This window comes from Salarias fasciatus, chromosome 7 (genome assembly GCF_902148845.1).
Source record: "Salarias fasciatus chromosome 7, fSalaFa1.1, whole genome shotgun sequence".
Lineage (NCBI taxonomy): Eukaryota > Metazoa > Chordata > Actinopteri > Blenniiformes > Blenniidae > Salarias > Salarias fasciatus.
Window position 1 is genome coordinate 3,371,541 of NC_043751.1, and position 26,756 is coordinate 3,398,296.

Sequence of the window (26,756 nt, forward strand, 5' to 3'; positions counted from 1 at the left end):
CCAGTGTGGCTGGGAGGAGGACACCTCCACAGCTGGAACTTGACCCCAGCAGGACCTGCTGACCCTGGTGTTTTTCTCTGGACTTGTATTTCTGGGTTTTTTTTAAAAATACATTCTGTTTTCAAAAATGTGTGAAATTCAATAAAATAAATATCAATCAGCTCCACTGCCTGTAAAGAAACAGGAGATGTAAACTCCACAGTGCAGCCGGAGGATCCTGGACCTGCTGTGGTCACGTGCTGAGGCTGCAGTCAGCTGATGTGGCTCCAGGTGAGCTGATCCCAGAATGTAAACACAGCTTCCCTCACACACCTGACCCTGCAGACCACACGGAGACCAGATCCACTCCTTCTGAAAACTCTTTCCCTCCTTCCCTCTGAGCTGCGTTCTTTCCCTCCGCACGCTTTTATTTATTTATTTATTTATTTTTCCCAGCAGCTCTCTATCCATTGTAGGCGCGCTCCCCTCAGGCCGAGGCATGGCCCGGTTCCACACCTTGCCATTCCCAATTAACGCCCACATCTCGGCGCACAGAAAGCCCCGTTCAGGTCTGCCTTCATCCCCAAATAAAGTCATTCCAGCCGCTACAAGCAGCCCTCAGTGCGTCCGGGCGGCTCCGCTGCGCACAGGTGAAGACGCTCCCGAACACACACACACACACACACACACACACACACACACACACACACACACACACACACACACACACACACACACACACACACACACACACACACACACACACACACCTCTGCGCGCTCTGCCATTCACATTTCGGTCACGTCCAGGGGAAAAGGGCAGGAATTCCACCCAGCGGAGAAACGAGGAGCCCCGCTCCCCGCCAGGTTTCCTGCTCCTCGCCTCCCACTCAGCTTCCTTTACTGTCCGGTGGCGCGTTTGGCCACTCTGATCATCTCAAACTTGAGGACAAGCATGACAGGAGGACTGAAGGACGGCGACACAGAGGAGGTAGAGTACGGCTCTGACAGCCAGCTGCTGGCGCTGTTTTTGCTTTGTGTGTTCGGACTTGGCACGCGCCTCTCTTCACCCCAGAGCTCATTTTAAACCTTCGATTTGCGCATCCAAGTAAAATTCTCCCCTCTCGGAGACTCCGTTTTCTCCTGACACCTACTCATGAACGCGTCTCCCACACACGCACACGGAATGTGAAGGTCCAGTGAACGCCGGCTCGCGGGCGGGTGCAGGACTTTCCTCTGTTAACTCATTAAGTGGTTGCTGTTTTTCAGTCACCGACGCGGAAGCTTTTCATCTTTGTGCGTAAAAAGTTGGGTAGAAACTCTTCCAGCTCTTGAAGTGAAATCACAGCCTTAATCATATCCACGCTCATGACTCATGAAGCCATATGTCTGTGCGTCTGAAGGGAACCTGCTCGAAACATCCAGTCACTGAAATGATTTTACGCGCGCGCTGTAAAGCAAAGTTTTAACCCACTTCAGTCATTTTATGTTTTATAAGGAATCTGATCAGTTACATCCCGCCATATTCTGTGTTTCAATAGACGCATGTTTTAGGAGAAAGGTGTCATGCGTTTTGGGGGCAATGCGCGCTTTTACGCATTTCCTGAAAGGGTCGCCGTGCGCGCAGGTACAGGCTGAATCACCCCAGTGTCAGGTCAGGTACTGGCTGTGCGTGTGGGAGGTGAGGACCCCTTGCGGCTGGATGCAGAGGGTGTGGTGCCTCCCGTTCTGTTCATTTAAAACCCATCCCTGTTTGTAGGGGCAGGCTGGCTCACCCGCTGCTCCAGTCTCGCTCCCTCTCAGTGCGCTGCGCACCGATTCCTCCTCCTCCGCCTCCTCCTTCTCCTTCCCTCACGCGCTTTTCTCTCTGTCTCCTCCGCTATCCCGACAGGAGTTTCTGCATTCGCCCTTCATCCGCAAGCAGGGAAACATTTATAAACCCAACAACAAAGACATGGACAACGACAGTCTGAACGAGAAGACGATGGAGGATGTCCACACCAAAGAGATCGACCTGGTCAACCGGGACCCCAAACGCATAAACGACGACGTGGTGAAGGTGAGCGAAACCTGGAGGGCTGAGAGCTCCTCACTCACTCATTCAGCTTGAAATATGAAAGACATCTGTTTTCCTTCTCTTCCTCCAAAATGTCACATCGAGTAGAGAACAGCTGCGTCAGGATACTTGTTGGCCAGTTTATTTATTTCTGTGGAATGGATTCACAGTGGAAACAGTGTGAAACAGGGCGTGTTCACGCGTGTGAGGTGTGAAAGTGGTGCTGCATGAATCGCGCGGAGCCCATTTTTGCGCGTAATTGCGCGCCGTCCCTCCAGCGGCGTTATCCCTCACTGACTTTCCCCTATTTGGTAAGAAGCGTTTGCAAACCCGAAAGCGCAGATGGAGGCGACACGGAGCCGCGCAGGACTTGTGGGCAACCCTCCGTGCGCGCGGCGCACATCCCGACCTCTCTCCAACAGAGGAAACATTACGAATTTCCTGTTGTTGGGAACACAGGTTTCCCACAGAGCCGCGCTCGCACACGCCTTCGCTTGTTGGGAGAGGAATTCTTTCCATCCGCGCGGGCGCGTAAATACCCCGAGGTTTATTTAGTTTACAGGAGTTCAGAGGAGGGGAGAAGATGCCGAGACACCTGACGCGCAGAGGGAGGGGGGGTGAAGGAGGGAACAGCTGTCAGAGCCCCCTCCTCCGCTCCAGCGGGGCGAGGCTGTTACACCAGCGGACACCACGGTTGTGTGTGTGTGTGTGTGTGTGTGTGTGTGTGTGTGTGTGTGTGTGTGTGTGGGGGGGGGGGGGGGGGGGGTTAAAATGCCTGAACTCTGCCTTGTTCAAACAGGGAAACACCCACATGAGCGTTCAGTGTGAGGGGACCCCCCCCCCCCCCCCCCCCCATGCCTTCAGTTTGATCTGAGGAGCCAAAATCCATGAGTGTCTTTTCATTAGCTGCTCCACATGAAAGCTTTTTACTCTGAATGCAAAATACAGATCCTGATAAATCCACTGGTGGAAAAAGACAAGCAACCTTCAAACTTTTAACTGTTTTAAGACCTTAGATTTGGGATTTTGCATCGTGGACCACGCCCAGACTCCAGCTTCAGACTTTCATTGTTGTTTTCTTGCTCTTCTTGTTGGTTTGATCATGTTGGTGCAGTATGACCTTTAACCCCCCTCAGTTCAGTGCTGTCTGATGACACCACTGAGACGTCTCGGCTCCTCATGTGAACATAAAAACAGTATTGGGCCGGATGTATTTGACCTTTTATGGGCTCTGAAGCGGCGGCTCGGTGTAATCAGCTGGAATGTCGCGTCGTCCCGTGAAGCGCCTCAGACGACCTTCGGCCTCGTCCAGAGAAAACACTGAGGAGAGAACTCCAGATTACAATCACTCAATTATCAGCTTTCTGCTGCTTTTTGCTCACCGTCAGCAGTTTGGGAATATCTCCAGCAGTTTGCTTCTGTTTTGAGTGGGCGTGTCCAAAACTGTTTGACTTCACTCTGTTTTATTGAGTCGGAGGTCAGAGAGGAACAGAGGCTGCTGCTTTCAGTTCTCTGTTTCCACAGAGGCTGTCTCTCTGTCTCTCTGTCTCACTGTCTCACTGTCTTGGCCGTCTCGTATGCATCAGCTGTTATTTTGTCTCAGACACTGAGCGACGGTGGAGGTGCTGGGCCAGATGAGGCTCTTGACTTTTTGCAGTGTGCTGTATGGATGTTGGTGCTGATGCTGGAGGAGGGACCATCGATCAGCTCTAAGTGGTTCCCACTTCATCTGCCAAACACAAGCAGTCCGTCAGAAACTATTAGCCTCAGTCACTCCCAAAAGCAAAGGCCTGCCACAGTTTCTTCAGTCTGAGATTTGTTTGCATTTCGAAGGGGAAACTGTGGCAGGCGGACGAGACCGAGGCCACGACTCCGAGAGCTGCTGAAAATCCGTCTCCGTTTCCATGGAAACGTTCCTCCTGAACGCTGCGGTGTGAACGGGCCTTGATGCGGTGAGGGTTCAGGCCCGTCTGCGTCCGTGTGCACGCTCTCACCACGTGGCGCGGAGCTGAGCTGGATCCGTGGAAGCTGGCGGGGTTTCCCTGCTCTGGACGGTGACTCAGACTCTCCGTCCAGCCAGCTCAGAATAGAAGGCGGCTTTACGATCGCTCCCTGGCTCTCTAATCAGCAGACCGCTGGGAAACATGTGCTCCGTGAAAACCCAGAGAACGGAGGAGACGCTCGGGCAGCAGCGTGGAGTTATGCAGCTGAACGGACTGAGTTTACACGCTATGAGACATTTCTGTCATTTTTCCATTTGATGTCTTCACAGCAATCTGTATAAATGTTACTGTGAGAGTCTGCAGCTTTTAACTGACTGAATTTACAGTCTGAGCAGTAGCTGGAGGTCACGTGACAGAAACGTGCTGCTCAGTTTGGAGGATTGGACTGACTGGACGCCACAGCGGCTCTCTAGCACCACCCAGTGGACGAGAAGAACTGCAGCTTCAAGAAAGCATCCACCAGTCCTGAAGGAGAGTGAAGAGCTCCCTGAGTCCTGCCTCTCTCCGTCTGAAGACAAACCTCCCAAACCCCAGAAGTAATCAGATTACACCCAATTTAGAAACACAATTTCAACTTTTCCACACACAGAGTTTGTGTGTGTGTGTGAGACCCCCGATGCACGGAGGGATGATGGCACAATACACACTCTTTCTGTTGGAGCAGACTTTGTGTTCTCTGCAGTGTAAACAGCAGCTCGGAGTTTCCCTGAGGTCAGAGACACAAATCTGCCAAGAGGAGGCTGAACAGAGGGAATCCCTCCACACACACACACACACACACACACACACACACACACACACACACACACACACACACACACACACACACACACACACACCGCCTGTGGAGACGGAGCGGATCCAGCAGTGAGATGCCCCCGGTGGGTGGAGAACATGCCGGAGTGGGAGTCGTGAAGGTCAGACTGACGGAGGAAAGCCTCGGAGAGCGGCGGACTGCAGTTCACTGCAGGACGGGGAGGACAGTCCTCCTGTCTGCCGCAGACGTCTCAGTCTGCAGACTGCAGCGGCTGTCAGGACCGAGCCAGAGACACCCAGAGACAGCACCATGGAGGAACACTCCTGGGGACAGATGTGAGAGCTCGTACAGGAAGTGATCACTGCTGTGCTCTGCTATCATGTGATCTGGACATCAAACATGATGCCTCACGTTATAGAATAAGATGAAACGTTACAGACATGCAGCATTTGGCATCACTGTATGATGCTTCAATATTCATTAGAAGAAAAAATGTAATGCAACATATGATTGTGGTTTAATCTGATGGCTGCAGTACAATATGACAGGACACATGATAAACTACACACAGTAACACACACATATTAACATGCACACATACACATACACTGACACAAACACAGTGAAACACACTTCTCATAGTTTCTTCGTCACAGTCGTTCTCGTATCTACAGTTCTGAAGTTTGTTTCAGAAACTGAACAGCTTATGAAACTGTGAGTCAATAGCAGAGGATTCAGAGAGACTGGAGGAGTGTGGAGCTAGAGGGCCGTGGATCTGAAGGACCATGGATCTGGAGGACCATGGATCTGGAGGAGCATGGATCTGGAGGAGCATGGATCTGGAGGACCATGGATCTGGAGGACCATGGATCTGGAGGACCATGGATCTGGAGGAGCTCCAGTCATCCTGCTGCCTGACAGCAGTAACTTTTCCCTTTGAGCTGCTTGTCATCTTCCTCGGTCTAATCAGACAAAGCAAACGTTTCCTCCTGACAAGCAAAGTCCTCAAACACACAAAGAGTCCATTAAGCGTGACCTTCAGCTGAAGCGCAGCCTGAAGACCGAGCTCTGGAAATAGAGGCCGGCCTTATCGACTCCAGAGTCCTGTTGCCTGGCAGCAGGTCACATGTTGAGTCCGGGACTCCCTTTGTTCCCATCATCAGACTCATCCTGCTCACAGAGCTGGAACCACCTCGTTCCTCCTCCTCCTCCTCCTCCTCCTCCTCCTCCTCCTCCTCCTGTTGCATAAGGACAGTTGGAGGCGCCTGAAGAGCAGAGAGTCCTGCCGTTGGGGAGAAGCTGTGAGCAGGAGGCTCTCATTTAGACTCCGGGTCCTGGAAAGTGACGCAGAGCTGCTCCGCTTTACAGTTTGTTGCAGTGGAAAAATTAAAGGGTTTTGTGGCTGCAGTTTAATATCGAAGGCTGCAGTGAGAGACGCTTTATGCTCCCATTTCCAGGCAGCAGGAGTTGTTTGGCCCACAGATTTTAAAGAGCGATACTCCAACATAATTTGTCCCGTGGTGGAAAAATCTGACATTTACTTGCATAATCAGTCCTGGGATGAAGTTCCTGCACTGTGGAGTGTGTGAGGAGTGACGTTCAGAAGAGGAGAGATGTGATCCATGCACGTGGGCCCCCACCCCACCCGCACCTCCACCCAGACCCCCACCCAGACCCCCACCCTGCTGCCACTTCACAGCCTCACCGTGATTCAGATATCATCTGAATGGCTTCTAAATGTTGCTGCCATTAACCGTCTGCAGACTCTGGCTCTGTTAGACTCCGTCTCCAAGTAACTGAGGGACAAACACTGACAAGTCAGGAGCTGTGAAGAGGATCAGAGGGAGGGAGGGAGGTGCAGGAGGTGGAGGAGGTGGTGGTTAGCTCACACTCACTCACTGGGAGCTTCCCATGAAAGGCCAGAGGCATGGAGCTGGGGAAGAGCTGTCTGCTGCTGATGAGCAGGGATCAGTGGAGATCAGGAGTCCAGAGCCAGCCTCAGACTGAGACATGGAAACTCCTGCCTCCACCTGCAGCTCCACCTGCAGATCTCACAACTCAGTGAGGCTGAGCCTCAGTGTGTATCGCTTTTCTGCTGCTCAAGCGTGAGAAGCTTGAAAATAATGTTTTCCTCCAGAGTGTCATGGATCCCAGTCCAGATTCTCCTGGTCCTGGTCCTGGTCTCAGTCCAGACTCTCCGGGTCCTGGTCCTGGTCTCAGTCCAGACTCTCCTGGTCCTGGTCCTGGTCTCAGTCCAGACTCTCCTGGTCCTGGTCCTGGTCTCAGTCCAGACTCTCCTGGTCCTGGTCCTGGTCTCAGTCCAGACTCTCCTGGGCTTGGCAGTTCACTGTAATAACCCAACTCGATGTTTTGTCCATACGGTTGTCCTTGTCCTCCCATTGTTTATATTTAGGGTGTATTGTTCCCTGTGCATGTGTGTGTGGATTCATGACATAAACAACCAACACCGCCAACTGGTGGCCTTACATGGGAACTACATCGTTTTCAGTGTTTCTGCTATTTTAAAGGGGAACGGTTGTTTTTACAATCTGGACCTTATATCACATTCGAAACAACATTTACTCACCTGTTTGACTTTCGTGTGATTTGCAGTTGGTTCAGAGATAATTAGATCCTCCCATATCCATATAACGGCAGCGGGCGGGGCGCCGACATGCAGCCGTTACAGACGCTCATTTCTCTTATGTTTGTTGTGGTGTGGTAGATATATGTACATTTAGTAAGTCAGCATCACTTAATGCTATTGGGAAGTCTGTAAAGCGGCTAGGTTGAGCAACTCTCCGGGAACTCTGAAGTGATGATGATATCCTCCAGAGTTGAGAGACAAAGATCGCTGGAAGAATCACTCAGTCGTTCAACTCCTGGGCGTAGATCCCACTGGACACAACATTCCTCCTCGATGGCCATACTGGCACAGTGACCGCATTCACACCACCAGGTGCTGTCTGTTCGTGGACGTGCAGATGCATTTCTTTCTCTTTGCCCGCTGTTCTTCTGCCTGTCTGTAATCTCCTTTCCAAAATCTCCTCTTCAGTGTACTCGGGATCAAATCGATATGGACGCCCATCATATTCGAAATTATCTTCAGTCTCGAAGTCTGAGTCTTCTGAATCTCCCATATCACTCTGCTAACAGTTTCGCCTAGCAACTTCCATGTAAACAAACAGAATGAATGTGCGCCGCGGCGCAGTGTGATGACATCATCGCTTCAGAGCTCCCGGAGAGTTGCTCAATCTAGCCGGTTTACAGACTTCCCAATGGCATTAAGTGATGCTGACTTACTAAATTTTAGTACATATATCTACCACACCACAACAAACATAAGAGAAAAGAGCGTCTGTAATGGCTGCACGTCGGCGCCCCGCCCGCTGCCGTTATATGGATATGGGAGTATCTAATTATCTCTGAACCAACTGCAAATCACACGAAAGTGAAACGGGTGAGTAAATGTTGTTGTTTCGAATGTGATATAAGGTCCAGATTGTAAGAACGACCGTTCTGCTTTAAAGGGACATTGTTTTCTAAAACGCCATTTCAAAATACCAAAGTTCTCTGAAACGAAAGCAGCAAAACGATGTGATTTTTCTTGAAAAGCTGTCGAAACAGGGTTGTCATACTCAATCTGGCCACTAGAGGGTGTCTACAGCTCAACAGGTCCTGACCGTGTCTCTCCGTCTCCCTCAGGTGGACTTCGAAGACGTGATCGCAGAGCCCGCGGGGACCTACAGCTTCGACGGCGTGTGGAAGGCCAGCTTCACCACCTTCACCGTGACCAAGTACTGGTGCTACCGGCTGCTGACGGCGCTGGTCGGCATCCCGCTGGCGCTCATCTGGGGAATCTTCTTCGCCATCCTGTCCTTCGTGCACATATGGGCCGTGGTGCCGTGCGTCAAGAGCTACCTGATCGAGATCCACTGCGTCAGCCGCGTCTACTCCATCTGCGTGCACACCTTCTGCGACCCCCTGTTCGAGGCCATGGGCAAGTGCCTCAGCAGCATCCGCGTGCGGATGACCAAGGAGGTGTAGGGTGGAGGGCGGGCATCCACCCGAGGAAGAGTTTAGAAGATAAGGGGGAGGGAGGAGGGGAGGGGCAACGCAGATGGAGGGAGAACAGAGCAAGAAGAAGAAAACGGACCTTTGGAAAATGAGCGGTTGGACTTTTCCAGAGCGGCGGGGGAAGAGCCTTGTCCGGCCATTTCCCCGCAGCTGTTCGTTCTCTCCACTGCTGGTGTAACCAAAGGGTGGGCGGGGCAAATCAAAGGGTCATTCTCCATGTGTTCAAGATGAGTCCTCTGTTTTATTTTATTTTCATTAACTCGATCAAGCAGGCAGCCCAGCTCCTTCCTCATCATCAACTCTTTACTGTCTCTGTGAGGACCACGCCCACCCGGCCGGGGCAGGGTGGGGGTGACGGTGTTTCACGCTTGTTTGCGTCTTTTTTTTCCCCCCTTTCTGGAGCCATAGAAGCAAGGGGGGGGGGGGGGGGGGGGGCAGAGCAGCGGGTGCTCATGAAGGTCATGCAGGCAGAAAGAGTGAGCGCTGCCAAAATTCTGTCTGACTCGGCAAAAAAATCCTCCAAGCGCAGCACCGCGGCTCTGCCCACCCCACCCGCTGCCCCGAACGACCCCCGCCCCCGGTGACCCCCACCCCGCTTCCTCGCAGTCTGACACACTGAACCTGCCCTCGTTCCTGCATGCACCTTACGCCGGAAAAACTCGCCGTCCGTCTCGCTAAGCCACGCCCCAACCTCGCTCGCCCGCCGCCCACTGTCCTTGCCCCCCCCCACCTCCACCTCCACCTCCACAGGACCGTGTGGATGTTTGAACTACACCACCTCCTTACCTTCCTTTAGGTCTTTATTTCCCTCTGAACTGCTCGGTGAACACAGACGGATCAAGAACCAGGTCTGTGTTCATTCGTTTACTCGGTTCTGAGTGAAATAAACTACCTGAGCGGTTTCGAACCAGCAGCTTTTCAGGTCTGACTCTACATGTTGGGTTATTTACTTGATCCAGAAACACTCAGGCTGTGGATGAGGTCAATACCCTGACAGCTCACTGCTGTTCGTTGTGAAGAATATCTCCGTCTCACAGTTTGATCAGACAGCTAGCTCGATGCTACTTTAGCTACTGGGCTAAACTAAACTGCACTGATGAGAGACTCTGATAAAGCTCTTTTTTTAAATACAGTTTCACCAAACTGCCAGCTGCACTCGATGTAAATAAGCTGTTAGCATGAGCCCTCATCAGTTAGCTCGGAGTTAGCTGTTAGCTGTTAGCTGTTAGCGTCTCCATCACAGTCGTATCGTCTTTGTGCCTGGAACTGATGTTTTTGGGTCGCCGCTCTACGTTTCCAGGCTGTTTTCTGACTCAGTATCTTAAATTGGAGTTTTTCACTGACATCCAGAGCACAACGTCACCGTCAGCAGCATGGCGACTGCTTCATTGTCTTCTACACTTTGAAATGAAGAACTTAGACAGGCTGGTTTCCGCTCCTTCAGGATGGCTTCCTGTACGAACTGTACGGCGTGACTTTGGAGAAACAGGAGCTTTATTGTCAGTGCTCTAATCTGGAGAGGTGTAAACCAGCACCGGAGACGGGAGCGTTTTCCCGGCGTGCTGCGGAACCTTCACAGATTCCTGCACTGGAAACGGGACGGGGCGAGGTGGACCGTTCCGCCGTCTTCTGTTCTCCTGGAGGTCGTTCTGCTTTGCCCCCCTTCGGCTCGGTTCTCCCGCCCCTGCTGAGGGACTGTGGACCTGATGGGGCTCGCTGCCCACAGATGGGCGGTGTTTTTGTGGGGGTGGGATGGGTGAGGGCCGCAGTGAGAGGGGATTTATCACACGCTCGCTTCGTCTCCCTGCTGTCTTCTCACAGGAATGCTAATATCACAGCACCTCTTCCTTGAAATAAGTTTTTTTAGCTCTGAAGGTGATTTTTTTTTAATAAAGAATTGTCATTTTTCTTTCCTTGCTTTTACTGTACAATATCACGCTGTGCACATTAAAATTTAATATAATCCTGCGTGCTCTTGTGTCATTTCATTAGGAGCGTGGATGAGAGCATGTGCCTCACATTAAAATCTTAACAGTGGTTTTATTGTTGGATTCTTGCTTGTGATGTTGAGTCATCGCAAATCTGACTAAATCTAATCGTGCAGTAACTCTCAGCAGCCCGACGCGACTCGCCTCCTTCCTCCATCCGGCTGGACCCGAAAAAAAACACACAAGAATGAGGCTGAAGAATAATTTCCAGGAGCGGCGCCTCCCTCCGAGCGCCGCGGAGTGCCGGTCCGTGTCAGGATGGCCTCGCGCCTGCAGATGCCTGCAGGGTTGCTCACTGGCGTTTCTCTCCAAGCCTGGCACCGCGTTTCCATGGCGACGCCACAAACAAATAGAAGCGTTGAGCAACGTTTGACTGTGCTGAAGTTCGTTGTGCTAGCCTGGGCTGCCCGGACCCTTCAGCAGGAGCCAGGAGGCGGGCTCAGTCAGGGATACAGTCCAGGACGAGACGGGTCCGAGGTGAGCTGCAGCACCACCAACCACTGCACCACCGCGTCGCCCCGGGGTCCACCACAGTCCTGCAATCCTTCCTGTTCATCAGAAGAGCCACGAGGCCTGACGCCACTGCGGTCGGCCTCATCACAGCCAGGCTGAGGCGACGATCAGGGAGGAAGGACAGGAGCTGGAAGGGTGGCGCCCCAGAGAACAACCCCGAGACCGAAGAGTTCAGGTGTGGGAGGAGCAGAATCTACTGACACTGAACTGTTATTTCCAGTCGTGAAGATCATGACCTCCCGGAGGAGGAGGAGGATCTGGGAGGTGAACCGTGGTCAGGACAGATAAGACTCACATCGGCCTCGCCTCACTCTTCAGGCATTTGGTGAACTGATTCAGGATGAAAACATGTTTCAAACAAATGCTGCTAAAATACAATAAATACTCAGACTGGAATGAGGATAGAGTGCATGAGAGTTTGTTTTATTGAAGGGATCATTTTAAATTGTTCCTCTGCACAAAGAACTCAACATACTGGAGTAAATATCAGATCAGTGTTTAATGTTTGGATTATTTTCCCTCATATTTGCAGCAGTAACGGAGGCCATGCAGCACCAAGAGGATAAAGTCTGAGGCTCAGATTCAGGACGGAGGATTCAGAAAGTGTTTTCTTGGAGGGGAAATAAGAAGAGAAGAGAGCGGGGTGTCTTCACGGTGTCGTAGCTCCACCAGGAGAAGCTATCTAGTGTAGAGAGCGAGCGGCTGGCACAGAGCCAGCAGAGGGCTGTAAATGTAAGTGGTGCTGGCTGAGTCCTCGGCTGGTTAATGGCTGCTCCTCAGACTTTCCATCACAGGTGGCGTGTTTAACACAGCTGCTCCGAGCCTGACTCTTAATCTAGCTGTTCCTGCTCACGCTGCCTTTGAGCTCTGCTTTTACCACCGGGTGATGACAGACTGCGGTAAACACCTGAACTGAGCAGAACATGAGGCCACTCAGCGTTAAAGTAACGCGTCCGCCCAGTTATGTGAAGGAGGAAACAACAGCGTCACTGTTTCTGCGGGAGATGAACGGTTGAAGGTTGAATTCCGTGGATGGAGGGTTCATCCTGGAGCAGTGGGGATGGAACCCTCCTCCAGTTCAGACCTGCAGCGCCCTCTGCTGACTGAGAAACGCTCCTGCAGCCTGGAGGGGCGGGCATGACGTCCCTTCCGGTTCCAGCTCAAGCTGTGAAGGCACCACTTTTCCTACAGGGTTTATTAGTTTTTCTCTGTGTTTGACTGAATCTCAGGCTGATGTTCGCGTCCTCTCAGGGTTGGGCGGTGAGCTGCTGGGCTCACTGCTGCTGCTGAGCGAGAGGTAAAGAAAATAAACTCTTGCATTCAGCCTCATAATCTGCGCTACAGGTTTTCAGTGAGACATGATACTATTTCCATTGTGTCATGTGACTCACTGTTTTCTTCTTCTTCTACATGATCAACATGTTCAGCTGACACTGGTTGTATAGGACATGGTTCTTTTCACAGTTATTAAAGTTTTTAATTTTATGTTGATCAAAACCAGTGTTTCCTCCATTTCAAGAAACATTGAAATAAATAAAAGAAATAATCCAGAAGGAAATAAACATTTTAATGAATTTTAACTGAAATCAAGTTTATTTCACAGTGAAACATTTCAAATGTGGACATATTAATCAAAATACTGGTGAGTATTTTTTTCATTGAATCAGCTTCCTGTGGATGCAGCCTTCACAGTAATGTCCTAAAGTAGCAGCTCTTTGAACTGTGGTTTCTGGCTCCGGTCTGGATCAGACAGTGTTCTGGTTCTCTGTGGACCAGACGGCGGAGCAGACCTGATGTCCTCGGGTGAGGACCAGTCATGCTGAAACCAGCTGTTTCCTCATTTACTCACATCAACACTGGAGACGTCACCTGGCTCCAGGACCAGGATGAGTTTTGTTCACTCGTCGTAAACTGTGCTCGACAGGAGGCGTCAGCAGCTGAGGCGTTCTTTTCCTCTGACAGCTTCAAACATGTTGGAGTTTTAATGAGCTGCTTTCAGAAGGTTTCACTCTCTGCTCAGGATAAAAGCTCCTTTCTGAGTTCTGCACTCAGCAGTTTGCTTTTCTCTGTCAGAGTAACAACATGTCATGTTTCTGACATAATTATTCCGATGAGGGAAGAACTGCCTCATTCTTCATAAGAGAGGGAAGCGATGGAGCTCTGACTCACTTCGCTGGGTTCATGGAAAGTGTTCATGAGAATTAAACCGTGAAGAGTGACTGAACAGAAGTCTGAATTAATCCAGTTTACACCTGTTTCCTTTCATAACCAATGTGGAGCAAATTCCTTTTTCTTTTCCTAGTGTCTTCTTCAAAAAAGTAACTGAGTAACAATATTTTAAAAGTAACTATTACTAAGACTGAACACAATACCAGACCAAGCTGGACCACATCAGTGTGTGTAGGAAGAAGAGGAGCTGGTCTCTGGTGGTTCCGGTCTGGAGCGGTCTGGAGCTGGTCCCTCAGATGATCAGATACTCTCAGGTCTGACGGGCGTCTGTCTGCCACACTCTGATTTCCTGAGAGGCTCTCCTCTCAGGAAGTCAGAGCGTGGCAGACGTCCCTCTGCTGTGATCTTTGATTTCCTGTTTCATTAACTGTCTGAGCCTGACAGATGGAATCTGCTGCTCTTCATATGAAGACCTGCTGCTGGTCCTCAGGGTGGAGCCGCTTCACTTCACCACTTCATAGCCTCATCACTCCATCACTTTACCACCTCATCATTTCACAACTTCATCATCTCATCATTTCATAACTTCATAAATCCATCAGCACATCCCTTCTTCACATCATCTCATCACCTCATCACTTCATGGGGCAGCTGTGGTTGTCGGTGCAGTGGGGAGATCGGTTGTCCCACAATCGGAATGTTGTGAGTTTGATTCCTGTCTCCCCCTGTCTGCATGTTGAAGTGTCCTTGGGCAAGGCACTGAACCTTGAATTGCTGTCAGTGTTGTACGTCGCTTTGGACAAAAGTGTCTGTTAAAAAAATCATCACTTCATCTCTGTCAAGTTCTACCTGTATGTGTGTGTGTGTGTGTGTGTGTGTGTGTGTGTGTGTGTGTGTGTGTTGAGTCCATCTGCAGGCTGAAGCAGCATCATCCTGCTCAGCAGTTCAGCAGACCGGTCGGTATCGACCCTGCGGTGATGAATCGCCGGCTGCCTCTCCGCCCCGCCGCCCTGCTGTAAAACCTCACTTCCCATCCAGCATCTTCTCAACGTTCCTGCAGGCTGATCACACCCTCCACCAGCAGATGGCGCTCTGACGGACACGCTCTTCGGCTGCGCTGATCCACTGCCACTCCAAGCTGTTTACATCAACTAAACAGAACTCTGTGTGTTCTTACGGTGAAATGAAGCGTTAGGACTCCAGAGTCTGGTTGTTTTCACCTTAAAATTCACTAAAATGATCCATTCTTTTGACATTCAATGCTAAAATGACTATCTGTAATTAAATTATTGGTTTATAAAACTTTGTGTGTGCACAACACTTACATTGATTCCAATAACTCAGATAGCGAATGACCCTGAGTATTTATTACAAGGTTCCCTTACATCTGTTCATTAAGGAAATATTCTACACAACAACTTTAATGGTTTTCATCGAAACAGGATTTATTGTTTAGTTGTTACCTATTACATGTGAGCTTTTGTGCAGCTAAAGCAAGTTATAGTTTATTATCAGAAAAGAACCCTGAACCTGCTGGATTATGATCGACTGGCAGCAGCGCTCAGGGCAGAGCGGACCCTTCACTGCTGCTGAACCACGCCGGAGCACATGGACACAGACAGAAAATAGATCTGGGCTGCAGCGTTCTGCAGGTGCTGCGGCTGCGGGATGCTGCGGGTCATTCCTGCGTCGCATGTCATGCGCTGAGGTTCGCCGCCGGATCGAGGTTTTCCATGGCAGGGTTCACACCACAGACAGGAACACACCCTCTGCCTGACACGCCCCTTGGCAAGAGCTTCAGAAATACCCTGAGGTGCAGCAAAACACTGAAAAGCCTTGCTGCCTGTGTTGTGAAACCAGAGCGAAGCTGAACACTTCTATTTGTTTTCACCGAGCAGAAAAGCAACTTTTCTCTCGGAAACCTCGGTGACCGGAGTCAGGTACTCAGCACATCAGCGGCCCTCAGACCTCAGTCCGTCTGGACCTTCCAGCGGGCCGCGGGTCGCATGTTTGGCAGCCCCCTGAGTGGATGAGTGTCGGGCACGAGGCGCATGCAGTCACACTCTTTTTGCCTCCGTCCGAGTCCGCGTGGTTATCAAGCGCGCTCTTTTCAGGAAGCGGGACAAAAGGAATGTTTCAGTGCGGCCTGTGATTCATGCTGACACACACACACGCACACACACACACACACACACACACACACACACACACACACACACACACACACACACACACACACACACACACACACACACACACACACACACACACACACACACACTCATTAACGGCCTGGTGAGACGCTTTTACGCGTCGCCGTGACTCAGGCTGCTGCTGGAGGAGAGTCAGGTGGGCGCTGGAGAAGAAAAGACCCTCCAGAAACGCGCCTGGCGGACTCCGTCTCTCTTTGTGTTCCTGAAAAAGGTTTTATGTGGCGAGAGAAGGGAACACAGAGGAGGAAAGTGTGCAGTAAACACGCTTTATTGCTCCAGACGTCTTCAGACGTTGAGGGCTTGAGGATTCCGCGTAATACAAAGGAATCCAGGTCTTCTTCCAGCTCAGGAAGTCATAATAAAGCGCGCTCCTCTGAGATAATAACACCTCCTGTGTGAGTCGTTCCTCCTCTCCGCTGCGCTGCGACGTGAGAGTCGAACACCTGGATGGATGCGCAGCGGTTGGAGCGCGCCGCGCGCCGGGAGGAGGCGGAGCGTTTGTACGCACAGGAGCGGAGATGTGAGAGCGGCGGACTCACACGCGCACTCACACACGCGCACAAACGGATCCACGCATTTCACTTTCACGGCTGCGGGTCGGGCTGCGGCTTTCCTCTGTGAAACTGGTCATTTGGAGGAACAGAAAACTTTTTCTTCTGTGGATTTTCTTGTGAGGAGAAGAATCTCGCGATCCCTCCGGACTTTATGAGAAACTCAAAGAAGCCCCGCTGTTGAGAAGGAGACCAGCGGAATATGATTTGATCCACTGCCGCTCACTTACAGGTGAGATTCTTCTTCACTTTACTCCTCTTCTCGTGCGTAAAGGCGCAGAGATGTTCACTGACACTCAAGTTTCCCTCTGTTTCTGGACATCACTGCCACTTTGATTTCTTTTTTATTTCCTCCTGGCTTGTCACACAGTTTCGGCAGCTTCCCACATTTGTGCTCCCTGAGACCTTTCAGTGAGTCACTTTCCTTTCAAACTGAAAACATTCTGTTTTCCACGTCGCCTTTTGTCCCCGCTGCTCGGTGCAGGTGCGCAGCACCATGCCCCTCATTACTCATCATTTGAGACCAAAACAAGCCCTTCTGTATCGTCCCTATTCAAAAGAGTAAACTGCCACGGCCCGCTGTGCTTTTCTGCACAATCAGAAATTGCAATCTTGGCTTTAAATGCGCCGTTTTTTCACTCTGGACTTTCTGAGATAACGCTGAAATCTGTCGCCTCAGTCCTCGGATTACTTCGAATTTTCTCCTCCCTTCATGTTATTTTCAAATTTTGCAGGTTTTGGGTGAAAACCACAGTTTTCTCCTTCAGACTGTAAAACAAACGGGCAGTCCGGCAGGAATGGAAATGTGCACGCTGGATCCGCGCAGAGCTGTGGGCACAAATCCGGAACCTCCTGAGCTGGTTTTAGTTTCCTTGTTGTGGTTTTAAATTGTGTAATTGCGTTTAAACCACATCCAGATAGGGAGCATGCAAAATGCGGGTTTTGTAAATCCCGTGTTGCGCTCCTCGAGCCCCCCTCTGCTCCCTCCCGCGCTCTAAAAGCATCTCCCGGCGGACTGCCATTTAGCTGCTGGGGTTATTTATCATCGGCCGGACTGGCTGCCGCTTTGGGTTCTAATTGAGTTTATCTGTGCTCCCCGGGGTTGCGGCTGTCTGTCTAAAGTTAGACCCTGCGGAGCAGCGGATTCACCCGGGAGCGGAGCGGGTTCATCATTAACAGGCTGGTACTGAAGCTTTGTGTCGCCCTCGAGCTTCCAGTCATTGTGGGTAATCGCTGCTTGTGGTGGTTTTACCCACTGACAATGTTCTATTTATGAGAGTAAAAGTGGCTTCAGTCTCTCTGTCCTCTCGTGAGTGTTTCTCTTCATGCGACTCATCTGTGTGTCTCTGGTTTGTGGACAGGATGGATCTGCGTTCGCTTCACGCCGTGGTCTTTCTGTGGGCCTGGTGCCTCCGGGTGCAGGGCCGCTGCGACAAGTCGTCCGAGACCAGCAAGCTCAACCTGTCGGTGGCCTACGAGCTGCCGACCTTCGCCGCGGACTCCCCGGTCCAGAACATGGTGGCCCTGGACGGGGTGGTCTATGTCGGCGCCGTGAACAGACTCTACGCTCTGGCGCCGAACCTCACCAAGCTGTCGGAGTACCGCACCGGGCCGCTGCCGCTCAACCAGACCTGCGGACGGAGACCCGCGGCGCCGAGCGGGCCGGCCGGCGCCGTGGACAACCACAACCTGGCGCTGGTGGTGGAGAACATCTACGACAAGGGGCTGTACAGCTGCGGCTCGGCGGACAACGGCGTCTGCCTCCGCCACGTCCTGGAGGAAGACGCCGTCCCCAAGACGCTGGGAGACGAGGTCTACTGCTTCGCTGACAAGGTGACGCCGGGTCACGGCCAGCCCGTCGACGCCGACGTGGTTGTCGGCCCGTCCGGATCGCAGGTGCTCAACGTGGAGAGCAACGTCATCAAGTTCTTCGTGGGGAACTCGGAGATCCCGGAGACGGGGAACGCGACGGGGAACGCGACGGGGAACGCAACGGGCAACGCGCCGCGCCCCCACACCATTTCTCTGAGGAAGATGAAGACGAGCCAAGACGGCTTCACCTTCTTCTCCAGCCTGTCCTACATGGACCTGATCCCGCCGCTGCGGGGGAACTACTACCTCCGCTACGTCTTCTCCTTCCACAGCGGACCCTTCACCTACTTCCTGACGGTGCAGCGGGTCGGCAGGAACTCGACGGCCTACCACACCCGCATCGTCCGCATGTGCGCCTCCGACCTGGTCATCCGCCGCTACGTGGAGATGCCCCTGGAGTGCATCAGCACCGACAAGCGGCGGCGGCGCTCCGCCCAGGCCGTCAAGGTCTTCAACATCCTGCAGGCGGCCACCGTGGCCAAGGTGGGGAAGGACGCGGAGCTGCAGCGGCAGCTGAAGGTGGACGAGAACGACGACGTGCTGTTCGCCGCCTTCGCCCGGGGGAAGCCCGACTCGCCGGAGCCCACGGCGCACTCGGCCGTCTGCGCCATGTCCCTCAAGTACATCAACACCATGTTCAAGACGTACATGCAGAGCTGCAGCACGGTGGAGCCCTTCCACTTCAGCGGCTCGGACAGGAAGGCCTGCTACAACGTGGTAAGAGCCGGGAGGGGGCGGGGCTTACCGGGGCGGGGCTCAGCGTTCTAGACCAGGGCTCTGCAACCTTCATGACCAAAGGAGCCATTTATGCCATATTTCTACCAAATCAAATATTCCTGGAGCCGCAAAACACAGTCAGCCTTTAAGACGAGGCGAACCGCTTCCAAAGGTTCAACATATACAGCGGCTCTGAAATGCGAACAAAAACTGTATTTTCCAAGAAGCTTTAGTAACAACTTAGGAAGGAAAACATTTGAAAACATTTCCAGTTGTTTTTAAAACAGGTTTCAACAGCTTCATCCTTCTTTTTCAGTTTTTTTCAGACAATTTTGACATTTAAGAACAGAAATAGTTAATTTTTTCCAGAGGGAATTTCCTTTCAAAGAGCTTCAAGTGGCTCCAGAGCCGAAGGTTGAACACCCCTGTTCTAGACGTTCTGCTGTGTGTGTGTGTGTGTTTGTGTGTGTATGTGTGTGTGTTTGGAGGGAAATGCAAATGTTCGCTTGTCGGCTGTCAGAGAAAACACACTTTAACCCGAAGCCTGCTCAGAAAAGCAGAACGCCTCATTTGTCTTGTAAACATGATCTGCTGGCTTCTAGAGAACCTCGCCGTGGTTCTCTGGTGGTTCTGCGGTGGTTCTGCGGTGGTTCTGCGGTGGTTCTCTGGTGGTTCTGCGGTGGTTCTGCGGTGGTTCTCTGGTGGTTCTGCAGTGGTTCTGCAGTGGTTCTCTGGAGGTTCTCTGGTGGTTCTCTGGTGGTTCTGCGGTGGTTCTCTGGTGGTTCTGCGGTGGTTCTCTGGTGGTTCTCTGGTGGTTCTCTGGTGGTTCTGCGGTGGTTCTCTGGTGGTTCTCTGGTGGTTCTGCAGTGGTTCTCTGGTGGTTCTGCAGTGGTTCTCTGGTGGTTCTGCGGTGGTTCTGCGGTGGTTCTGCAGTGGTTCTCTGGTGGTTCTCTGGTGGTTCTCTGGTGGTTCTCTGGTGGTTCTGCGGTGGTTCTCTGGTGGTTCTCTGGTGGTTCTGTGGTGGTTCTGCGGTGGTTCTGCAGTGGTTCTCTGGTGGTTCTGCGGTGGTTCTCTGGTGGTTCTCTGGTGGTTCTCTGGTAATTCTCTGGTGGTTCTCTGGTGGTTCTGCGGTGGTTCTCTGGTGGTTCTCTGGTGGTTCTGCGGTGGTTCTCTGGTGGTTCTCTGGTGGTTCTGCGGTGGTTCTCTGGTGGTTCTCTGGTGGTTCTGTGGTGGTTCTGCGGTAGTTCTGCAGTGGTTCTCTGGTGGTTCTCTGGTGGTTCTGCGGTGGTTCTCTGGTGGTTCTCTGGTGGTTCTGTGGTGGTTCTGCGGTGGTTCTGCAGTGGTTCTCTGGTGGTTCTGCGGTGGTTCTGCGGTGGTTCTCTGGTGGTTCTGTGGTGGTTCTGCGGTGGTTCTGCGGTGGTTCTCTGGTGGTTCTCTGGTGGTTCTGCGGTGGTTCTCTGGTGGTTCTGTGGTGGTTCTGCGGTGGTTCTGCGGTGGTTCTGCAGTGGTTCTCTGGTGGTTCTCTGGTGGTTCTCTGGTGGTTCTCCGGTGGTTCTGCGGTGGTTCTCTGGTGGTTCTCTGGTGGTTCTCTGGTGGTTCTGCAGTGGTTCTCTGGTGGTTCTGCGGTGGTTCTCTGGTGGTTCTGCGGTGGTTCTGCGGTGGTTCTCCGGTGGTTCTGCGGTGGTTCTCTGGTGGTTCTGCGGTGGTTCTGCAGTGGTTCTCTGGTGGTTCTCTGGTGGTTCTCTGGTGGTTCTGCAGTGGTTCTCTGGTGGTTCTCTGGTGGTTCTGCGGTGGTTCTCTGGTGGTTCTGCGGTGGTTCTGCAGTGGTTCTCTGGTGGTTCTCTGGTGGTTCTGCGGTGGTTCTCTGGTGGTTCTGCAGTGGTTCTCTGGTGGTTCTGCGGTGGTTCTCTGGTGGTTCTGCGGTGGTTCTCTGGTGGTTCTGCGGTGGTTCTGCGGTGGTTCTCCGGTGGTTCTGCGGTGGTTCTCTGGTGGTTCTGTGGTGGTTCTGCAGTGGTTCTCTGGTGGTTCTGTGGTGGTTCTGCAGTGGTTCTCTGGTGGTTCTGTGGTGGTTCTGCGGTGGTTCTGCAGTGGTTCTCTGGTGGTTCTGTGGTGGTTCTGCGGTGGTTCTGCGGTGGTTCTGCGGTGGTTCTGCGGTGGTTCTCTGGTGGTTCTGTGGTGGTTCTGCGGTGGTTCTGCGGTGGTTCTGCGGTGGTTCTCTGGTGGTGTTTTCCTCCTGCAGAGCTCCAGGTGAACTCAGCTCCCGTCTGGAGTTCAGGTTGTGTTTCTGTCCTGCCTAAGTGCCCTTGAGCCGATCTTGAAGCGTGACCTCCGGCTGAGCCTGACCTCGGCCTCTTGAGGAGTGTGAGCGGTCCTGCTGGGTGTGTGTTTTCCATGTGAGAAGCCAGATGAAGCGGTGGCGCCGGTGCAGGGTTGAGAGCACGACGCCGGGCAGGTTTTCACTGGAAGTTTCTTTAGTGAACACGTTGAGGATCTTGGTGAAAATGGTTTCTGACGACGTTCTCAGCCGGTTTGTTCCCTCTGATGTCTTTCTGTCCTCAGAACTGTTGGGAGAACGCTCACATGTGATTTCTGTCTTGAGGACTGAAGGCTTGGGCTTCAGAGACGCTTTATTTAATGTTGAAAGTCCTTTAACTTCCATATTTCATGAGCAGCTTTTTACCACTTTTGGAGAAATCATGAAGACGACGACCTGAAAAATACACAAACGACGGCCAGGAGAATTCAGTGAGCCGTGAAGGTCGGCCCGGGGTCGGCTGAGCAGGCTGAGGCACAGCAGCGTGTTTAGGATCATTTTCCCCATTCAGACTAAACACTTCAGGTTGTTTCTGCTCTCGTCCCTGGAGCTGGAAAGCAGTTCTTCATCTGCGCAGCCACGATTTGACCTGAGAGCCGATGCAGGAACCTTCCTCCTCCCCCTCCTCCTCCTCCTCCTCCTCCTCCTCCTCCTCCCCCCTCCTCCTCCTCCTCCTCCTCCTCCTGAAGCTTTACAGCTCCGATCAATCAGCCGAAGCTCCTGATCAATACCGACACCAAGTTAACTGCTGCCCTGCTCAGAGGCTCTGTCGATACGTCCTGCCCCCTCCCAGAGTGCAACTGCACTTCATCTCCTCCTCTTCATCCTCCTCTTCGTCATCCTCCTCCTCCTCCTCCTCTTCGTCCTCCATGTTCTACAGGTTCTCAAGGGGCAAGCAGGTACAGGAGTAATGACAGAGCGCTGTGGAAACACCCAGCACTCCTCTGTGTGTGTGTGTGTGTGTGTGTGTGTGTGTGTGTGTGTGTGTGTGTGTGTGTGTGTGTGTGTGTGTGTGTTACCAGGCAGCCTGTTTGTTGTTGGTATTATGAACTGGGTTCAGCGCCGCTGCATTGCCTGCTGTTGATGAAAGATTTATTGTTTTTTTTTCACCACAAACACTGTGCAGATGCAGAGCCGCGGGGTTTCTTTTTTTCATGTTTTGTCATATTTGTTTCTTTTCTGCACTTATTGTTTGGTAACAGTTGAGGAAGTTGTCGTCATTGACGCTGTCGTCTCGTTCCTCCGCTGCTTCCTGGTCTGAGCCGGGTCTGAGAGCCGCTCAGGATACTGTCAGAAGTTGCATAATGAGCTCCTCTAGCGTTCAGGTCTTCATTATAACCGGCTGAATTTCCGGTAAAGCAGCCCAGCGATGTTCCAGTTCCTCTGATCGCGCCCCTGAGCTTGAACGGCTCCTCTCGCCGGCCCCGCTGGGTTGTTGATGTGAAGCCGCAGGATTTCCAGCAGTTGCAGAAGCAGATGGTAATTTCAGGAATGCCGGTTATCTTCAGTGATTATTCAGTAAACTCTCCAGTCTACCCATCGACTCACCAGTTTGTCACCTGACAAAACACTGATTGATCTCTACGACTCCTCCGAGGATCGTTCTCTCTTCATTTCCGGGACTCTGTAGTTAATTTCCCCAGAATTGTGTGATTAACTCACCAAAAGGTCTTGATGGAGAAAGAAACAAACAAACATCAAGACAAAAAGACAACAACATCATCCACATTTAGCATGAGTCTGTATTTATCATAAACCAGAACATTAATCATCCTGGAAACATCCTCAATGTTTCTGACGGATCCTGACAGTGAAGGATGGGATAAGTGGAGACCTCACAGACAGGAAAACAAACGCCCCCCGACCCCCCGACCCCCCAACCACGGCCATGAGCCGGACGATCAATAAGCTGGAAAAACTCCGGTGGAGTAACGATGAGCGGCGGGAAGCGTCGCCACGGCAACCGGAGATGTGTTTAATGTGTTCATGCTTGAGAGACGACGATGGAGAGTGTGTGTGTGTGTGTGTGTGAGTGTGTGTGAGCGGCTCGTGGTCCTGACAGCCTCAGCAGTGGGGGTCCACAGGGGGAAGTGAGGAATGCTGGGAGCTGGGAGGGGGGTCGGAGCGTCCTGCATATCTGCCTCTCAGCGAGCCGTGATGAATGGCCCCGGGGCCGACGGGGCATCGGCAGCTGGACGGAAGATGATCCCGTCTGAACCCGGCGTGGCAGCCATCTACGCCGGCAGGACCTCCAACACCCCCCCACCTCCACCTCCACCTCCACCTGTTCTCTGCACCTGTGGGAATGTGGAAGTGGCAGCGGCGATGAAGAGATGCTGTCTGCTGGTCATTCTTCACACTGACACACAGAGAACTTCACATTTAGATTATTCACCCTCCTCCACTGCCAGAGCAGAGGATTCACCCCACAAAGGTCCAGTCGCCCCACCCGACCCCTCACCCCACCCGACCCCTCACCCCAAATATTCACTGTGTACAGCAGAAATGTTTTTGAAAACTTTCACTCTCAAGAATGGAAACTAAAAACACAACAAAACTCCTGCACTTTCTCTTGAAAACATGTAAACACAACCTCAATATTCTCAATATCTTGTTTTCAGAGAAACATTTTGAAAAACGTGAATACAGATCAGAGTGTTGTCTATTTTTGTGGGTTACTGGCCGCGTTCACACATCAGTGTGATCAAAATATGGAACGGAATCAACATGCCTGTGTGTTGTTTCGGAAGAGCTATTGATAATGTGATTGATTGGTTGAAAAATCTGTGTCTGTATGAAGAACTTATACAGCAAAATCCATTGTCGTAACTCTCTCACTGTACGGCTCTGGCAGATGCCTGCTGTATTTCTAAATACCTTTATAAAATTTTCATCAAGTGGATAACACACTGAAGCATTTGACATTGTAATCTTAAATGTGTTCGGAATTTATATTATTTAATATGTTGAATTGGACAAAACAATCAAAGAAAATGAAGAAACACATTTTTGCTAATTTTAATCCTTCATAAATGTTTAAAATGACCACTGATGGATAAAACTCTCTCAATATATGTTTTTTTCCTTAATAATTTCAGGAAAACACAAATGTTCGACAGCTGTTTGGCGAACAAGTAGAGTAGAGTAGAGTAGAGTAGAGTAGTATTTTATTGATCCCAAACTGGGAAATCTGTCTTTTTTTTTTCTTTTTTTTTAGAGCAAGTGCTTTATCATCTGTACTTTTGATCAGGTGGAAAGTTGGAGATGTTTTCTGAGTGACAAATCAAGTGATGGTTGAATGGCTGACAGCCTGAAAACATCTGGCAGACTAGCGGAGAGGGAGAAGAGACCCAACCAACCCCGAATCACGACGCTAATGTCCACTCCTAAAGTTTATGAGCACTGGATCAAATCTGACCCCTGACGACCCCAGATGACCCCTGACACCAAGGCAAAGACGGATTTTAAAGATTCTACTTCCTTTCGCCGTGACCTGGAGCAGAAGCGGCCGAACGGCAGCTCGTCGGCTCTTCTGGAAGCCTCCCGGTGAGGCTGCGGCTCTTCCATCACACATTCCTTCCCGGTGACTCACTTGATTACAGGCTGACATCAGGCCCTGTGGAGGAACGGTAGCGCCGCGGCACCATCGCCACGCCGAGACCACTTCGGCCTCACCTCGCACGCCGTCTGGGAGGAGCTCCGCCGCCACGTCCAGCTCCTCCTCTTCATCTCCGTCTTCCCGGTTCAGAAACAAACATTTGAGCCCTGGGGTCTGATGCTACGCCTGCAGAGGAATGATCTGGATTTATGACCGGCATCCAGTGGCAGATGGCAGGGAGACAAACACGGCTGTAAATTCATAAACCCTCCGCATGGAGGTTGTGTTTGTGGCCAAGCTGCGCGGCGGAGTCCCAGCGCCGGCCGACGGCTCGCCCTGAGAGCTTGTTTGAAGTTCGTAAGTGGGGGTTGTCAGTTCAGACGTGCCTCTTAACTCCAGTTTAGGCTGCAAAAATGATAAATGCGGCGGTGATGAGTGCTCTCCATTCAGCTGTCGGCCTGACGGAGAAGCTCTGCTGCCGCTGCAGAGCGGCGTCTGTCTGCAGGCTCTCTCCACTGCGGCGGCCTCGTCTTCCTCATCCAGCAGCTACTGATTACTGTGGAGGTTTTAATGCACTGTGCTCATGCTGCAGCATGCTTTTGGTATAATGGTGGTCTTTATTCAACCTGTATTTTTAAAGGCATGAGCTAGAACTGAAAAATCAGCAGAATTACAGAACTTAATTGACTTAATTCAACCAGCAAATGAAATAAATCCACATGCATACATATACTTACAGTCACACTTCATGTTGAGAGGACTGAACTGGGAAAATAGAGCCATAGCAACCTTTAAAGGGGCTGTATCATGCTTTTTTAGCTAGTCCAAACCCTAGAAATGGCATTAACATGGTAATAGTTTATTTTTGGCGCTAAGAAAAAGTAATTTTGTGTGAAATAAAATATTTTCTGGGGCTAATTATGAAACCCGGAAGAGAAAACGCTCTGGTTCACTGAAAACCCCGCCTCTCCCCCTGTGGACTTTGACTGACAGCGTACTTCAACCAATCAGCGCTTCAAAACAAATATGCTAGCTAGCTTTAGCTCTTTAGCTGTAGCTTCTCCACGCGCAAAAACGTCTTTTCCTGTTAGAAACTCACCAAGCGCAGACCCTTCAGACCCTCCAGACCCTTCAGACTCTTCAGACCCTTCAGACCCTTCAGACTCTTGCTCTTGCTTGACTGTTGCTTTCAGACGATGGTCAAAGTTTATCCTCGAAATCGGAGTTACAAAAAGCAGCAACGCTGATTGCCGAGGGCCTGCAGGAGGGGGGCTCAGGGGAGCTGTCTTCACAGTGTGACGTCGACGTGGGAAAACAGAGCGTTTTCACGGGTGTGGGAGGGGCTGCCTCTCTGAGCAGCACAAACAGGAGGAAAGCTTAAACATGCAGGCACGGAGGAAAAAACACTTTGGGGGTGTTTTAGGTGAGTACATAACTATATCACAAGGTTAAAACATACAAAAAGTGAATTTTGCATGATACAGCCCCTTTAAGTTCAAACTTCAAAGTCTTTCTTTGTTGTGGTGCAGAGTGTGTGTGAGGAAAGTGTTGATATTTTCATAAAACCAAACAACTACTACAGAAAATAACTCCAATTTTACCATAAAGTCAGTTGTAATTAATCATTCTGGTGCAAAATATAGTGAAATGTCCAGAAAAACACCTCCTAGGTCTCAGAGGACATATTTGCATGATCACAGTCACATTTTCATGATCACACTCATCTTCAAGCACTCTGCACAGAGCGATCTGGCAGATTATCCAACAGCGGGTTCATTTGAAGAGTTTTATAATAATAACATGATATAATGATGGAACTAAATCTCCATGTGCAGAATATGTTGTTTCAGATTACAGACCTGTGAGGAGATTTGAGAGGATGTAGCGCTGAAGCCACACACAGAATTCACATTTTGTTCCCAGAAGAGAGTTGAGGATCATTTGAGTGTG

At 51.2% G+C, this 26,756-nt stretch overlaps 2 protein-coding genes across 3 annotated transcripts in view; both read left to right on the forward strand.

Moving 5' to 3' along the window:
- The first annotated feature begins 635 nt into the window (after positions 1-635).
- On the forward strand, positions 636-10,839 carry cav1 (caveolin 1). Its single transcript, XM_030095647.1, has 3 exons — positions 636-969; positions 1,870-2,037; positions 8,500-10,839. Exons 1-3 carry the CDS (start codon positions 934-936, stop codon positions 8,839-8,841), a joined length of 546 nt encoding a protein of 181 aa, XP_029951507.1. The 5' UTR covers positions 636-933; the 3' UTR covers positions 8,842-10,839.
- Positions 10,840-16,304: 5,465 nt separating this feature from the next.
- met (MET proto-oncogene, receptor tyrosine kinase) overlaps positions 16,305-26,756 on the forward strand; it is a 61,852-nt gene continuing 51,400 nt past the window's right edge. For both annotated transcript variants that reach the window (XM_030095632.1, XM_030095633.1), the window contains exons 1-2: positions 16,305-16,537; positions 17,667-18,894. In XM_030095632.1, coding sequence (XP_029951492.1) covers positions 17,668-18,894 — 1,227 coding nt within the window. In that variant the 5' untranslated portion in view covers positions 16,305-16,537; position 17,667. The remainder of the gene's footprint in view (positions 16,538-17,666; positions 18,895-26,756) is intronic.

What these genes read in the sequence shown, in the direction of transcription:
- cav1 (XM_030095647.1), top strand. Translation starts at nt 934, where the DNA reads ATGACAGGAGGACTGAAGGACGGCGACACAGAGGAG. An exon ending in AGGACGGCGACACAGAGGAG is followed by an intron (nt 970 to 1,869) that starts GTAGAGTACGGC and finishes CTATCCCGACAG; the next exon opens with GAGTTTCTGCATTCGCCCTT. An exon ending in TAAACGACGACGTGGTGAAG is followed by an intron (nt 2,038 to 8,499) that starts GTGAGCGAAACC and finishes CGTCTCCCTCAG; the next exon opens with GTGGACTTCGAAGACGTGAT.